Source organism: Homalodisca vitripennis, unplaced genomic scaffold, assembly GCF_021130785.1.
Source record: "Homalodisca vitripennis isolate AUS2020 unplaced genomic scaffold, UT_GWSS_2.1 ScUCBcl_349;HRSCAF=2148, whole genome shotgun sequence".
Taxonomy (NCBI): Eukaryota; Metazoa; Arthropoda; class Insecta; order Hemiptera; family Cicadellidae; genus Homalodisca; species Homalodisca vitripennis.
The window spans coordinates 1-15,616 of record NW_025776453.1 but is presented as its reverse complement, the minus strand read 5'-3'; the positions used below and the strand labels follow the sequence as shown (position 1 = coordinate 15,616).

General features: G+C 30.3%; 2 protein-coding genes across 2 annotated transcripts; both read right to left on the bottom strand.

The window, feature by feature from the left end:
* Nucleotides 1-320: 320 nt before the first annotated feature.
* Nucleotides 321-3,856, bottom strand: LOC124370585 (THO complex subunit 4-like). Its single transcript, XM_046828879.1, has 4 exons — nt 3,788-3,856; nt 2,126-2,273; nt 1,605-1,733; nt 321-433 (listed from the first exon to the last, which is right to left on the bottom strand). The coding sequence occupies exons 1-4, from the start codon at nt 3,854-3,856 to the stop codon at nt 321-323; spliced, it is 459 nt and encodes a 152-aa protein (XP_046684835.1).
* An 11-nt stretch (nt 3,857-3,867) lies between these two features.
* Nucleotides 3,868-14,579, bottom strand: LOC124370586 (THO complex subunit 4-like; the record flags this gene model as incomplete). The annotated part of the gene is made up of 4 exons (XM_046828881.1): nt 3,868-3,943; nt 12,599-12,713; nt 13,369-13,497; nt 14,417-14,579. Coding segments are annotated over 4 exons (483 nt in total), but the record flags the coding sequence as incomplete, so codon positions are not given.
* Nucleotides 14,580-15,616: the final 1,037 nt, after the last annotated feature.

Here is a 15,616-nt window from a genome sequence, read left to right as displayed (position 1 = left end):
ACATATTTATGGTGTATTGAACAGTATTTTGTATTGATTTTTGGGCTGTCCCAAAAGTGTCCTAGAACCCTCATATTCATATCTACTTATATATATATATATATATATACAAATCCTAAGTACAAAATAAGAAAACATATTTTCTTTGAAATAAAATTTACTTATAGTGAATTAAAATAATAATAAATTTGAACATATTTCATGAACAAGATAAAAAACATCATTAAGATCACATCAATCGACTAAATTTTTAATTTATCTATACTTTTTACAAACTTGTTATATATACAATTTTACACTTCATTCACGTTCAGGTTACACTACTTTCTTTCGCTGATGTACGCATCTAATTCTACATCTAACTCTGCAGCAGTTGGGACTTTGTTTTTCACTGTTCGCCCCGTCACCTCTTCTGCCGCCTCGACCGTTTCTTCTGAAACCTACAACAGGATATATGAAACATGAGCGAACTGCTATGGATGTAATTAGAATTAACTTCAATGTAAGTTTTATAATATTTTACTATTTAGTTTACTTATATAAATTTTTAATTATATGAAATCACAGAAAGTGTTTGTAAAAGGTCCCCTAACTTTATTTTAGAATTTCATGAACTTTCAGAACTCGTTTATTAGAACTGATTCATTCCATTGCCTTCTGCTAAAATGAACTTGACATACATTAAAGAAGATAAAGTTGCGAATTATGAAAGAAAAGTTAATAACCTAAACTCAATTAGTACAAGAACCTATTAACACGAGTTAATAATTTTGTTTCCATTGTCCTCTGGGAACAGTGAATCGGATTGCTCCAGGCTAATTTGGTAGTTTTAAGAAGTCTCTTTCTTATTTCTAAGGTTTGGGTGTAAACATGTATATTTTCTTAAACAGAACAACAATTTTAATTATGTAATATATAAAGTAAGAGACCGCTAGAACGGAAGAGGGGGAGATAGATAGAGATAAAGATAGATAGATAGAGAGAGAGAGAGAGAGAGAGAGAGAGAGAGTGAGAGTGAGAGAGAGAGTGAGTGATGGTGTGTGGGGGGGAAAGACTTGCAATGTTTCAACGGCGCAAAAAATTAGCTAAGGAAAATACTGACAATTTGTTTACTAATTCACAAAAAACCAATTTTTGTCTATTACTAAACACAGCTGATTTGAATGTTTAAGACAACGAAAAACTGTTGCTCCTTAGAAAAATGTTTTTATATTTTCCTTAAACAACTGCATATCATTTGGATTCATAAGTAAACATTACGTCATTATGAGAGTCGTCTGGTGGACCTTTAAACAGATAAAAGTACTGTGAAACATAGTGACAAACATGTAACGTTCACACTAGTCAATAATAAAAAGATTTTTTTAGAAGTATGCCTGTTACAGAAGTTGAGTGGTAGACTATTAATTTGGCTTCCTACTTTGTTTCTTCAGACAAGTACATCTAATCCCGTGAATGTTTATAAATGTTCCTATCATGACAGTAGAAAACCAATTAGTTATTCTAGTACTTTTAAAAACATCAACTTATACTCTTTCTAAATTTATTTCTAAAACTTGTTATATCCTAAACTGCATTAAAGTTTTAATACCAACGTTACTCACCTCTTCCAGTAATTCCGTGGCGAAAACCTTCAGCACTAGGCCTGCGGTTGAAGCATTCGCTGACTCGGTTGGCTTGCTGCATCGTAACCTTAACATCAGAGGTAGTCAGTTCAATATGCATTGGGCGACCTGTAAATATACAGCATAATTACATTAATAATAGGATAAAACATTAGATGGTTATGAATACCACAACTTAAAGGCAGAGGAAGTATCAAGATAAATACACACTCCATTTTGGCACAAAATAACTATTCAAACACATTTAGAAAGTAATTTACTAAATTTGCTGCTAGATAGATGTTTACCTCATATAATTTTTAAGTTACGTAAAAAAATATAATTTAGTTACTGTGTTACTAGTGCACATTCAAAAATGTAAAAGGAGAAGGAGGATAAATCTAAATCCCCCAGACATAGGGTATTTCTTTTAACATAACGATGACAAGCAATTCACTTCTTTTCCTTTCATTAGCAATTCATTGTAACAAGAAACTAACTGTTATACATACTGAACTCACCATCTAAAGTAACCCTGTTGTACAGTTTCATAGCCCTGACAGCGTCTGCTTTTCGCTCAAATACGACGTAAGCCGAGCCCATGGAGCAACCAGACTTTTCATAGTTCACCGTTGCACTGTGTATAGGACCAACTTTTGAGAAGATCACCTGGAAAAAAGATATTACACTATTATAAATGATAACCACATACATTTGCAGAAAAAAAAATATATATATATATATATAAAACCACAGTTTTATATATTTTTATATATATATAAAACCACAGTTTTTGATAATTAATATAGTGGATTCACAGGAAGTGTTATATATATATATATATATATATATATATATATATATATATATATATATATATAAAAACACTTCCTGTGAATCCACTATAATAATTATCAAAAACTGTGGTTTCGGTTCGAAACATACTTAAAATAATATATTAAAGGGTAATAAATAATAAATTAATATATCAACTTTTTGCATACTGGGTGAAAACTGGGTCCTAATACGCTTGGTTATTTTGCAAACGGATTGAGATATCAATGTACAATCTTCATCATAGCTAATAAAATACTCTTTTGAACGTTTTTGATGATAACAATATTTCTTCCTCTTTTTTCAAAGGGGGCCCAGAGGGGAATCAATATAAATTTTCAATTTCCAACCCCATTGTTGTAACACGTAATTTTAAAAATAACTTCAAAACAAATATAGTGAAACTAACAAAACATCTCTTTGACGATCATAGAAAAAATTTATGAGCAAACAAACCCTTTATATCTAAGGGTGTAGATAAAGTCTGGTTATATCTGAATGTATTCCAAACGAATTGAGATATTAATGTACAACTTTTACTGTACTTATAAATTTACTTTTGTGATTTTTTAGGATAAGAAAAAAAATATTTTACCTCCTTTTCAAAAGGTAGTAGAAGGGGTTAACCTATCAGTAAAATATTCTTACAACGATCCTAAAAAAAGTTAAGGACAAATAATCGCTTACATTGTAATTTCATCTAGAAAAATACAACTGCTAATAAAAATATGTACACTTGAAATATTATATAATACGTAAATGAGTAAGCTGAATCCGTCAAAGACTTACAAAAAGATATCACCTTCGTATTGTTTGATGTGCACAAAACATTAAAATTATGCTAAGAGATTATGTTTTTGCTGTATTTGCCAATAACCTTTGCAAATAACGGCACAGAGATGTTTTCTTTGTGTCATTCTGTTTCTTTTAAATATATACCTTTTGTATGACATGGCATAAGATAGGAGCTACAGTTTAAAAATATTAAATGCCCCCCTCTAACGCCTTTAAAAGGGGGGCAAAAATACCTTTACCCTCCAAAAAGTGAAAAAAATTATTTTAATAGGTAACATGATGATTTCACACATTATTACGTTAGGAACATTTCCACGCGTATCATCACTTAAATTAAAATTTTTTAAAGTAAAAAGATTTAGATAAATATACTATAACTCAATTACTTTGATAAGAGTTCAAGAAAATTATTGACACAGAAATCTCTCATGTACCAAAATATACTAAAGAGTAATTTACATATCTCTTAAATAATGAAATTTGACGTAAAATTATACATGTACCTTAATTTGAATACATTTTTGGTTGGGTGTGATCATTATATTTTCTCTTACCTGTATGTCTGAACTTAATACTCCATAGTCCAGGTTGGAGACGACTAGTTTTGTAGGACCTCCTGCCATGCTTAGACCTTCTAATCTCCTCCTGTTGTTGAGAGCCGGGCCATCATAGAGATCATGCTGGCAGCGAGTGTTGATATCGCCGAGAGGCTAAAATAATTACAATATTAAAGACGTGAATTAGTCAATTGGCAAAGTTCGTCGTGTAAAAAGTTTCTATAATATAAAATAGGCCAAAGTTGAATTGTTCTGTGGAGGTAACCGCAACTAGTTTCTTACACCTGGGTCGTTTTACATATACAGTACTTAACAATAATTAAAAGGCCTATTTAATTGTACGTACTGTGGATCTCTGTACTTTCCGCCAGTATTATAAAATTATTTCTATACAGATTACTTTAAAGTTTTACTTGAAATTTTGAACATAAAAATTTTAATAACCACCGTTCGCCGTGGAGCAGTTCGTAATTATTTTATTTGGTTTTTTAAAGGTAAGTGTACCACCCTTATTTACGAAGAATAGCTTTAACAAGAAATATGTAAGTAGACCTAATGGTTAAAAAAATTGTAATTATTATATTAACGGCCGGAGCGGAAAAATACGAGTTTTGCGTTATTAACTTATTGGAATCGTCCTATAGAACAAAAAAATTATAAGGTTTGATCGGGTGGAAATGAGAAATAACGAAGTTCTAGAATATAAAAAATTAAATAACTATTCAGTAATATCTCCATGTTCTACATCCACGTCTAGTGTCACGTGACCTTTTGTGACCATGATTCAACCTCGCGATGACGTCATCGGTTGCGCCGCCATCTTTGCAAACGTAAATGAAAAAATAATACTGATAAGAGCAGAATTTTGATCAAAATGAACAATGTTTTTCTTAATTTCGAGCAACAAATTAATTACTTGTTATCGAAATGAGACGAGTGCCTCCGGCCATCAGCGCGGGCTTCGGCAGCACCTTCGGTGTGTTAGTAGATAGATAGTTACAGTTCAAACAATAACTATAAACATGAGTATATACTTAATATGAAAGAAAGTTAATGTAGTTTTTATCTAAGTTTGATCTAAATCAATGTAACTATAAATATTACTTCTATTTAGGGACTACTGTATTTCTAAATAAAAAATTGCCAATATTAGTAAATTTATTGTTTTTCTACAGTAGACGCACAAGTAACTTTTTACTTGGTACTTATTTAACTGCAAGAAATTATTCAACATTGGCTAATAGACTGAATTTTTTCTCTAGCTCAATGGGAGATAGGATAGGGTTTTCGCCTCAGAGGAATAATCAATTGATTAAAACATATTCGATCGACTGCAGGGTTGTTGAATTTTGCTGTCCCATCACTAATTGAGAATGTAGTGACGAATAGAAATTAAAGCTTATGTTAAAGCAGAGGCTATAATGTTCACCAGGAAGTGCGCTCTAGTCAATAAAGAGTAACAAACTGCAACAAATTTATAACAATTTTCATAAGTTATTAATTTTTGGGCAACTTTAATTCGATGTTCAATTTTTTAGCTATTTGAATACGCTGAATACTCTTTATAAGTGGCTAATGTCAGATATGCACTAACAATTTTAGCAGAGGTGTGGATCAAGTCTGGAGAGGATAACCGGTATTAACTTCCAGGTTTTGACATGCTTTTGAACATCGTCCTATAGAACAGGCCTGATAACGCTGCCGATGGAGTTGCAATCTACGTGGTCTCTGTCCTGTCCTATCCCCACAACATGATTGCAACAGATATGCTTGCTGTCTATGGTATCTACCGCCAGTGTTAATTTCATTATAATAAATTTAAATGTGAATTTCTAAGTATTAGAGATTACTAGAGATCCTATGATTATTATTGGAGATTTTAATGTATGTACTGTACGTTATAATGATTCAGGGAATGACAGTTAGAATTTATTAAGTTCCTATGGATTTGAAAACCAGGTAAGGTTCCTAGTATAATTGTAAATACGTCTGTCTCTTCACTGGACCACACATTTTAATAAGAAATTTGAGAGAATTATTTATAAAATGCAATGTAAATGACATAGAAATCACTGATCATTGCGCATTACTTGTTAGTATAACGTAATAATATATAAAGGCGCACAGTGTAAAGGTTATTGTTCTGGGTATAATAGGGTACTAGACTATAATATATTACAAAGGCAATTATTGTTAGCTGATTGGAGTAATGTATATAATACTATAGATGTAAATGAATGTGTAAAAATATTTTATAAAATATATAATTATTGACATAATAATTCCAGTAGCCTTATAGTGGTAAACAGTAAAAATAGGAAAAGATGTGATTGCGTAAATGATAACTTACTACGTTTGATAAAGAGAAAAAATAAAATGTATGCGATAGATAGAAGTAATTTATATTTAAATTCAGAATATAAACATTTATCAAAGGTTGTAACAAAGCAGATTAGTTAAACGAAGAGGAAGTGTTATTCATCTTTGATAGGGGACTGCCATGGGGATAAAAAAAATATTTTAGTGTGATAAAAAAAGTTATAAGGTCCAGGAAAGCAACATTAGATATGATAAGAATAAATGGCACAGTGCTTCACGTATCTGAAGATAATGCGTTTATTGTTGCCAATACTTTTAATGAGTATTTTGTAAATGACGTCCAAGAGTTCAAGAGTAATGACTTCGGCAGTGATGTTTTCTTTGAACATTATACAGATTATGAAATATATTTAAATAAATTTAGTATAAGTCTAACAATGAAGTACTTGAGGCTTTAAAAAATATGAAAAGTAACATAGTAGTGGGTTAGACGGGATAAATAGTATTACAATAAAGAAAAATGTAACAATATTTTTACCGCTCTTATATGATCTTATATGAAGTCATTACAACGGGGGGTATTTCCGGACCGGTTAAGAATTGCCACAGTTGTGCCTGTTTTCAAGTCTGGATGCAGAGAGAACGTATCCTCGAATTAGTCTATATCTCTGATTAGCACCATTGCTAAATTATTTGAATCATAAGTGAAGAGGAAACTACTTTTATACTTAACCGAGAGAGGTTTAATTTCAAGAAATCAATATGGGTTTTTTACCAGCTAGAGGGAAAGATATGGCCATAGAGAGACATGTAATTTCTATTGCTGACTCTGTAGATAAAAATATGTATAGAATTGCTTTGTACCTTTATTTTCGTAAAACGTTTGATGTTTTAAATATAAATATATTAATAAATTAATTAAGGCAGTGTGGAATCATAAGATACTGCTTTTTCATTATATTACAAAGTATTATCCGAAAAATAATAATATTAAAGTAATATTCAAAAAACAATCATGTTTAAGTATTCCTAAAAATTAAAATTACACACGAAAAAAGCAGTACTATTGAACCTGCTTTGCGTAATATGTATTTGGGTCACAAATGTATGACATTAATGTTTAAAATAGCAGTATTGTTTAAATTCGCCAATACTAGAACCTTTCTCGTTGTTATTTTTATAAACCTAAAAGTCACTTAGTAATTCATTACTTTATATGCATAAACAGAGAATCAAACTAGCTAAATTGAAATAACTCCCGTTATCGCAATTCTACTAGTTAGTTTGTAGTTAGCTTTCCAACTCCTGTATCTGTAAACGTTGAATATGAGTCTTCAAAATGTATTTATTTTAAATAATATAAACACAACATAAATTGTAGTAATAGTTGACAATACCAGTGAATTAGTAGACAGTACTCTTTTCATCTTCTTACGGTAGTTTTGTCAAAGCGTAAACAGTGGTGAAAAATGACTAATGGTCGAAAAAATAAGATTATTCCAGGAAGACACTAGAACAAAATACATAATTCAACTCATCTCCCGTTTCTTATACAAAGAAGTAAGGTGGCCAGAAATAGCTTTCGCAGACCGAAGGGCAGACAGGTCGTTGAATTTTCGACAGTGAATCATCTTGGATCGTTGTTGTGATCATTAGTGCATTGGTCAGGTAACAGGGAAGTTGAATAGACAAAGTCAAAGCCGCCTGTCATAAATTGTATTGGCGGCTACCGACGTTATTATGAGGGACACCTCTACCCCGACCTAGACCTTATGTTGGAAATCCCCACACTTACTGAGTCTCTTTCCTTTCCGCAAAGTGTAGTGTTAATTATTTAGTTAAAAACCACAAGTAATCATAATGAAGTATTTAATTCCCAATTACAACTAACGGATTTTCACTAATGGGATAAGTAATTTATTTTATTACTATGTTAAATATATTACATACATTACATTACATTACAAGTTTACATTATTACTTCACTCAGGGAGAGACTAGAAATTAAAAAATGGGTTTAAAGGATACAGCGCATGATTTTTAAACCATAAAATCTCAATTCTTAATTTAGAAGACATAAAAGTATCCAAAATGTATATACAATTTCGGGTTCGTTACAAAATTTGTGACCCGAAGTCATTTTAACCAATTATAATGACGTCTGATTTGTTTAAATCGTTTCCAAGCCAAAGAGGAGAAAAACTAATTAATTATACTAAAAGCTTACGGAAAAATCAGGAAAATAGAAAATGAAATTTATATTTCATATAATACTATAAGGGCCTACTTTAAAAGAGATTCTAAAATGAAATGGGCCCTACGTTCTGTGCAAACATTGTTTTAAGACAACCCAACCATATGTTTCATTAAAACTTCCACATTCTGTTTACAATTATAAGCTTTGAAACAGTGAACAATGTATATAACTAGTTGGAGTTTAAAATTATCTTTTTAAATTAAAATACTTATATCTAGCTTTGTTAAATAAGAATTTTCTTTCTTGCCTGTAGAAAAATCGTCAATACAATTATAAAATACGGTGAATAATGTAAGACGTTTGAAAACTGCCTTTAAAAAGTATTTAATTTTTAATCTGCCACTGGTAGCTAAAATCTTTATGATAAATGATCATATATACTAAAACTACCGTTATTGCTTATCGTTCCTCGATGCCGACCAACAGCCCCTGACCAGTTTGAACATTTTCGCCTTTCAATAAAACCTTTCAATTAAACAAGTAGCATTTTTTAACATATCCTTCGAAACGGTGTTGTATCTGTATATTCATTTGGTATTTCAGTTGAAAAGAGCATCCTTTTATTTTTCAATACGTGTTTCAATCAATCGTTTTAATATATAAAGTATGTGTTCTGTTCAAATAATCATGATTTCTATTCAAGTTTAGACACACGGCCTTCGACAACGTGATTTATTTGCTACCAGCAATATAAGTTACGCAATATAAATGGTAATGACCAATTCCCTCTCCGTATAAACTACACAACAAGATATACAGATAAAATCTATAACCAATGCTAGGCTTAGGGTATATATCTAATATTTCACTTCATCGTAACTTTATAAAAGTGTTTACAACGACAACACAACATGTTTAGTATAACAACTAAGAGTCAATTTAGCAATGTACAAGTAACTGGCGTAATTTTTTTAAGTAGATAAAAATGATCCTTAAAAAATAAATGGACCAACACACCAATGACAGTTAATGTAATTTCAATTTGACACCGCCAGAATGAGTAGGGGTTATAATAGATAGAACATTGGTATCCGTTGCCATCTGTGTATTAGTTTATTTTCCTTAACGTTTTTACAAAAAAAATTTACAATGGGGATTTGGAAGAAAAATTAAAACTCAACCAGTTTCTTAAGTCTTTTAACATTCTTTTCAATTTAAGAAAACTTAAATTCATATGTGTGTTACTTATATGAATTACTTAATTCATATAAGTAATTAATTCAAATAAATATTGAACAATTATGAAATTATTATAGCACATTAGAAACTCATAGACCCCATGTATCACATTCAGTGTTTTAGTCGCATGCCTTTTTGGGCAATATGTGTAAAACCAATGATTTAATCATACTAGTTTTTAAATTTTACAGATTTAATAATTGTATATTGTATTAAAAATCTACAAGAAACGTAATAAAATATATATAATGGCAAATCTTCCTTTTCAAACTCATTAGTTGTCTACTAATTACTACCAGTTCATAGCTACTTATCCAATCCTCAATTTTACTCTTCCTTACCAGCAGTTATAAAACCTTCCAAATCGTGTTTTGAACCATCCATTATGTAATTATACTTAATATTAAGGCTCTAGAAACCTTAAACTTGTGGTTTTTATTTTTATACCAAGAATCAGAAAACCTCTCATTGTACATAGTCCTAGAATATTTTGCATTTGCTGAGTGACAGAGTAATCAACATGTAAGGTAAGAGGTAGGGGCCACACCTTGTCGGGATCCACAATAAAGGTTGTTAGGAATTATATTTCTGTCATCCTGTCTCCTTAGAAAGCAAGCTTTGTACCAACATCTACATTCAAAGCTGGCAAACGTGACACGATCTTATGTCTAACCCAGCAGCCGACTAAATCACATAGGGAGCTACACCAACTCCAACAGACATCCTCCCTGTAGGCCTATCAATCTAAGCTTAGACCCAATATCTCAGCATTTGCAGCACTTTCTGCAGCCAGTGTAGGTTCGACTGTAACGTATAAACCACCCAGAAAATAAACCTTCCTCGGGAAGTAATTAATGTTCACTTGATCAAAGGTAGATCTGTACTCTAAAGAACAGCCAGCCTAGTAATTCTTTCGTTACGTTTGTTAAAAGTTTACATTAATCCAGCAAATAAAAGAGGAAGTATATTACGCTAGCTAGTGTGGGCTTCAATGATGCTAAGTCAAATCCTATGTATAGACGTGTAGAAATGAAGATTCATATACAATGTAATGTCTTCAGATAAAATATTTTTGGAGATATCTTCCGGATGATAAGGAAATGGAACTGTCTTGTCACAATACTTCAGAACTGGTTACAGAACGTTATAACGGAAAACTAAATGTTTCACTGGCAATCCTGTAAAAAAGTGACAGCCTAGACAAGTACTGGTACAATGTGATAGTTAGAATAATAAGATAACCACGATTGAATATAATGGAATTAGTGTAATCTGGCTAACTTGCTAATCTCCTCCTTACAATCTTAACTTCTATCGCTGGATATTTTATTCATATAAAGCATTTTATAACATTTAATAACAAGGGTTTAGTAATTTTAGTGATCTGTAATTTTGTTATCTGATATTAAAACCAACGATGTAATATTGTTTCTGTATTAAGTTAATATTAATATCAATATTATTCATTAAATTCTTGATCCAACTGTTTTTTAATAGTTTCAGTATGCCATACTTGTTTAGTTTATAATATTGAACCCAAAAATAAACTGAAGATTCCATTTCAATATTTTAATTCCTACTTTTTTAATTGTTATAATTTTAACAACTTATTACTAGCCAATATGTTATTTAAACTTATTCACATTGCAAAAAGTAATATCGGATGTACGCAACGAGACGTAACAATGTGAAGATGGCGTTTCAATGTATTGAAACTGTTAGTCAAGATTACTCTACTTCTGTCGGCAACTCTATGTAACGGTGTCACAACTGGAACGGCTTGGCATACGTCCGTTACTAAAGCTATATGTACAATATATTACTAAGGTAAAAATATGAAGTGATCATATTCTCAAAATAAATAAATAATGTTTACATTTGTTGAAACTATTTAAGAACTGGTAGTATTTAAAGAAAAGTGTTGTTAATTTGAAAATGTCCTAATATTATAAATTGTTCACATATTAAGTAAATTATACTTAGGGTTCAAAGAAAACGACATAGTTTATGGAATAGCTTTTTTATTACTTAAAAATTTAAAAATTGATACTCCTATCTTTTACAAATAATATATTGTAAATTAATAAAAGACTATGCTGATACATTTCTTTGTCAAAACAATTGATAAACAAATATGGTCTAAAATAAACTAAGATATATATATATATATATATGTTCATGTTTGGTGTGTAAATGCACAAATGCTGAATTACAGATATTTAACATATTGGGTAATGTTCAATATATACATACATAAATCCTACAGGTACCAATAAAATATTGCAAAGGCAAATTACTTAATACATATTAAAGAGATATAATAGACATGTGTTTAACCAGAATGTTTGTTTTTTATCAAATAATATATAAATATTACGTAGGCCTATAGCTCAACGTAATTTCTAATGCTAATTTTGAAGTGGATTAGCAATATAACTAGTTTATTTGTACAAACACTACTGTAATATAAAAAATTTACACTTAGAGCTTACAAGTGTAATACTTGTAACTAAAAAATGTGTAACTAAAAACAAATTACAAGTTGTCACATCGACCAACAGGTTACCACATTTTTATTATATTGCAGGCCTACAAGTCGGCTTTAATTTGACAGCTAAAAGCGTGTAAGTCTACCCACAATTACTAGAATATGACTTTCAAATCACAACACAGAACACTGAACAACTTTGTTTGGGAAATTAAAGATCTAAACAGATGAACATGTTCCATTATCAATTAATTATAGTAACAAAGATTATGTAGATATATATCTACATAATCTATACAATACAATACATATGTATATAATCTACATATATATACAAATCCTACGTACAAAATAAGAAAATATCCTTTCTTTTAAATAAAATTTACAAATAGTCAATTCAAATAATAATAAGTCTACATATATTTAATGAACAAGATTTAAAAAAATACATCTGTCTTTATCATTAAGAACATATGAATCGACTAAATTTGTAAAAGATCTATAATTTTTACAAACATGTTCTATAGACATTATTTACACTTCATTCACGTTCAGGCTACACTACTTTCTTTGGCTGATGTACGCATCTAATTCTGCATCTAACTCTGCAGCAGTTGGGACTTTGTTTTTAGCTGCTTGTCCGTAACCTCTTCCCTCGCCTCGAACATTTCTTCTGAAACCTACAATGGGAAATATTAAACATGAGCGAACTGCTGTGGATGAAATTGGAATCAACTACAATGAACGTTTTTATAATTGTACTATTTATTAAACTTATAATAAATTTTTTATTGAATTAAATCACAGGAAGTGTTCGTAAAAGGTCGCCTAACTTTATTTTACAATTTCATGAACTTCCATTGCGTTCTACTAAACATAGCCGTGACATACATTAAAGAAGATTAAAAGAAGACTCGTATTACTCCAGGCTAAATTTGGGCATTTTAAGAAAAGTCTCTTTCATCTTTCTAAAGTTTGAGTGAAAAACTATTATTGAGGCTTCCAATTTTGTTTCTTAAAACAAGTACATATATTTCTATGAATTTTGTTTATATATTCCTTAAATGTTCCTATAATGACAGTAGAAAACCAATTAGTTAGTCGAGTACTTTTAAAAACTTCAAAAATTCTTTCTCAATTTATTTGTAAAACTTTTTATTTCTTAAACTGCATAACATATAGTTTTACATATAACTAATAGGCCTACTAAAGTTTATTTGGTTGCAAAATAAGGCGTTCTCAACAGAGCAAATGATACGGAAACCTGTCTCATCGTATTGGTACGGAAAAGCAGAAATTAAAAGTAAAACCATTTTTAATACCAACATTACTCACCTCTTCCAATAACTCCGTGGCTAAAACCTCCAGCACTAGGCCTGCGGGTGAAGCCTTCGCTGACTCGGTTGGCTTGCTGCATTGCAACCACAACATCAGAGGTAGTCAATTCAATATGCATTGGGCGACCTGTAAATATAGAGCATAAAATATATTCCTAATAGGATAAAACATTGATGATTATGAATACTACAACTTTAAGGCAGAGGAAGTATATAGGATAAATACACAATCCGTTGGCACAAAATAACTATGTTATTGAAATACATTTAGAAAGTTAGAAAGTAATTGACTAAATTTGCTGTTAGATAGTTATTTGCCTCATATAATTTTTAAATTCTGTAAAAATAAATATTATTTAGTTAATGTGTTACTAGTGAACATTTTAAAATATTAAAGGAGAAGGAGAAAAATCTAAATCCTCCATACATAGGGTATTTCTTTTAACATACAGGACCAACTTTTGAAACGATAACCTGGAAAAAACAAAAAAGATACAACACTATTAGAATATTTCACTATTTTAAAAGGATAACTACAAACATTTGCAAATATATATATATATATATATATATATATATATATATATATATATATATATTTAAACTTCCTGTAAATCCACCATAATAATTAATTGTAAAAAACTGTAGTTTCGGTTCAGAATGTACTGAGTATAATATTTTAAAGGTATTATACTTTATGCATACAGGTTGAAAACTAGGTCCTACTACGCTTGGTTATTTTCCCAAACAGATTGAGATATCAATGTACAAGCTTCATCATATCTAATAAAATACTCTTTTGGACGTTTTTGAGGATAAAAAATAATTCCCCCTCTTTTTCAAAGGGGCCAGAGGGGAATCAATATAAATTTTCAATTTGCAACCCCTATTTTAACTCTTTCGAGAAACGTATTGTCACTGAAATGTCTCATGTACCAAAATATACCAAAGAGTACTTTACCTAGCCCTTAAATAATTAAATTTGACGGAAAATTATACATGTACCCTAATTTTAATAAATTTTTAGTTAAGTGTGATCATTATACTTTCTTTTACCTGTATGTCTGAACTTAATACTCCATAGTCCAGGTTTGTGACGACTAGTTTTGTAGGACCACCTGTCATGCTTAGACCTCCTGACCTCCTGTTGTTGAGAGTCGGGCCATCGTAAAGATCATGCTGGCAGTGAGTGTTGATATCGCCGAGAGGCTGAAATAATAACACTATTAAAGACGTTAATTAGTCAATGGGCAAAGTTCGTCGTGTAGAAAGTTTCTATAAGCACTTAAATATAAAATAGGCCAAAGTTTAATTGTTCTGTGGAGATAATCGCAACTAGTTCCTTACACCTGGATAAAAACCTGTACATATACCTGTCGTCTTACATATACAGTCTACTTAAAAATTAAAGTTAATCATGGCCTATTTAATTGTATGTACTGTGGATCTCTGTACTTTCCGCGACTATTATAAAATTATTTCTATACAAATTACTTTTAAGTTTAACTTGAAATGTTGAACTTTAAAGATTCAATAACAACCGTTCGCCGTGGAGCTGTTCGTAATTATTTTATTTGTTTTTCTAAAGGTAATTGTACCACCAATATTTACGAAGAATAGCGTTAAAAAGTAATATTTAAGTAGATATAATGGTTACAAAATTAATAATCTTTATATTTAAAATTTGGTGTACTGATTTAAGTCTACTAAGCTAAACAACAAAGTTTATTGATATAGAACGACTATATTTAGGTAAAAACTTATGAGTTTATGATTATTTTATTTATATACATATATATATATGTGTGTATAGAAATAAAATAATCATATATATATATATATATATGATTATTTTATATCATATATATATACAAATTTATTTAAATTTCAAAAAACATTGAAACACAAAAAGTACTTGGTAAATGTGCTACCATTACGCACATACATCACCCGGCAAATGAGAGATCCGGGTTCGAATCCCGGCGGAGCAAGCACTTTTTGCGATTAAATATTTATTGAAATTAAATTAGGCTATTGCCACTTATGCCAAATTTAATGAAAAGTATATATATATATGTATATAATGGTATGTATATATATATATATGTGTGTGTGTGTGTGTGTGTGTGTGTGTGTGTGGTTTGTTTGTTTGTTATATGCCTACAATAAAAAAGACTGGACATTAGAAATTGTAGGGTGACCTAGTAATTCATATTGACTTAATAACCGATAGTATTAAAATTGTA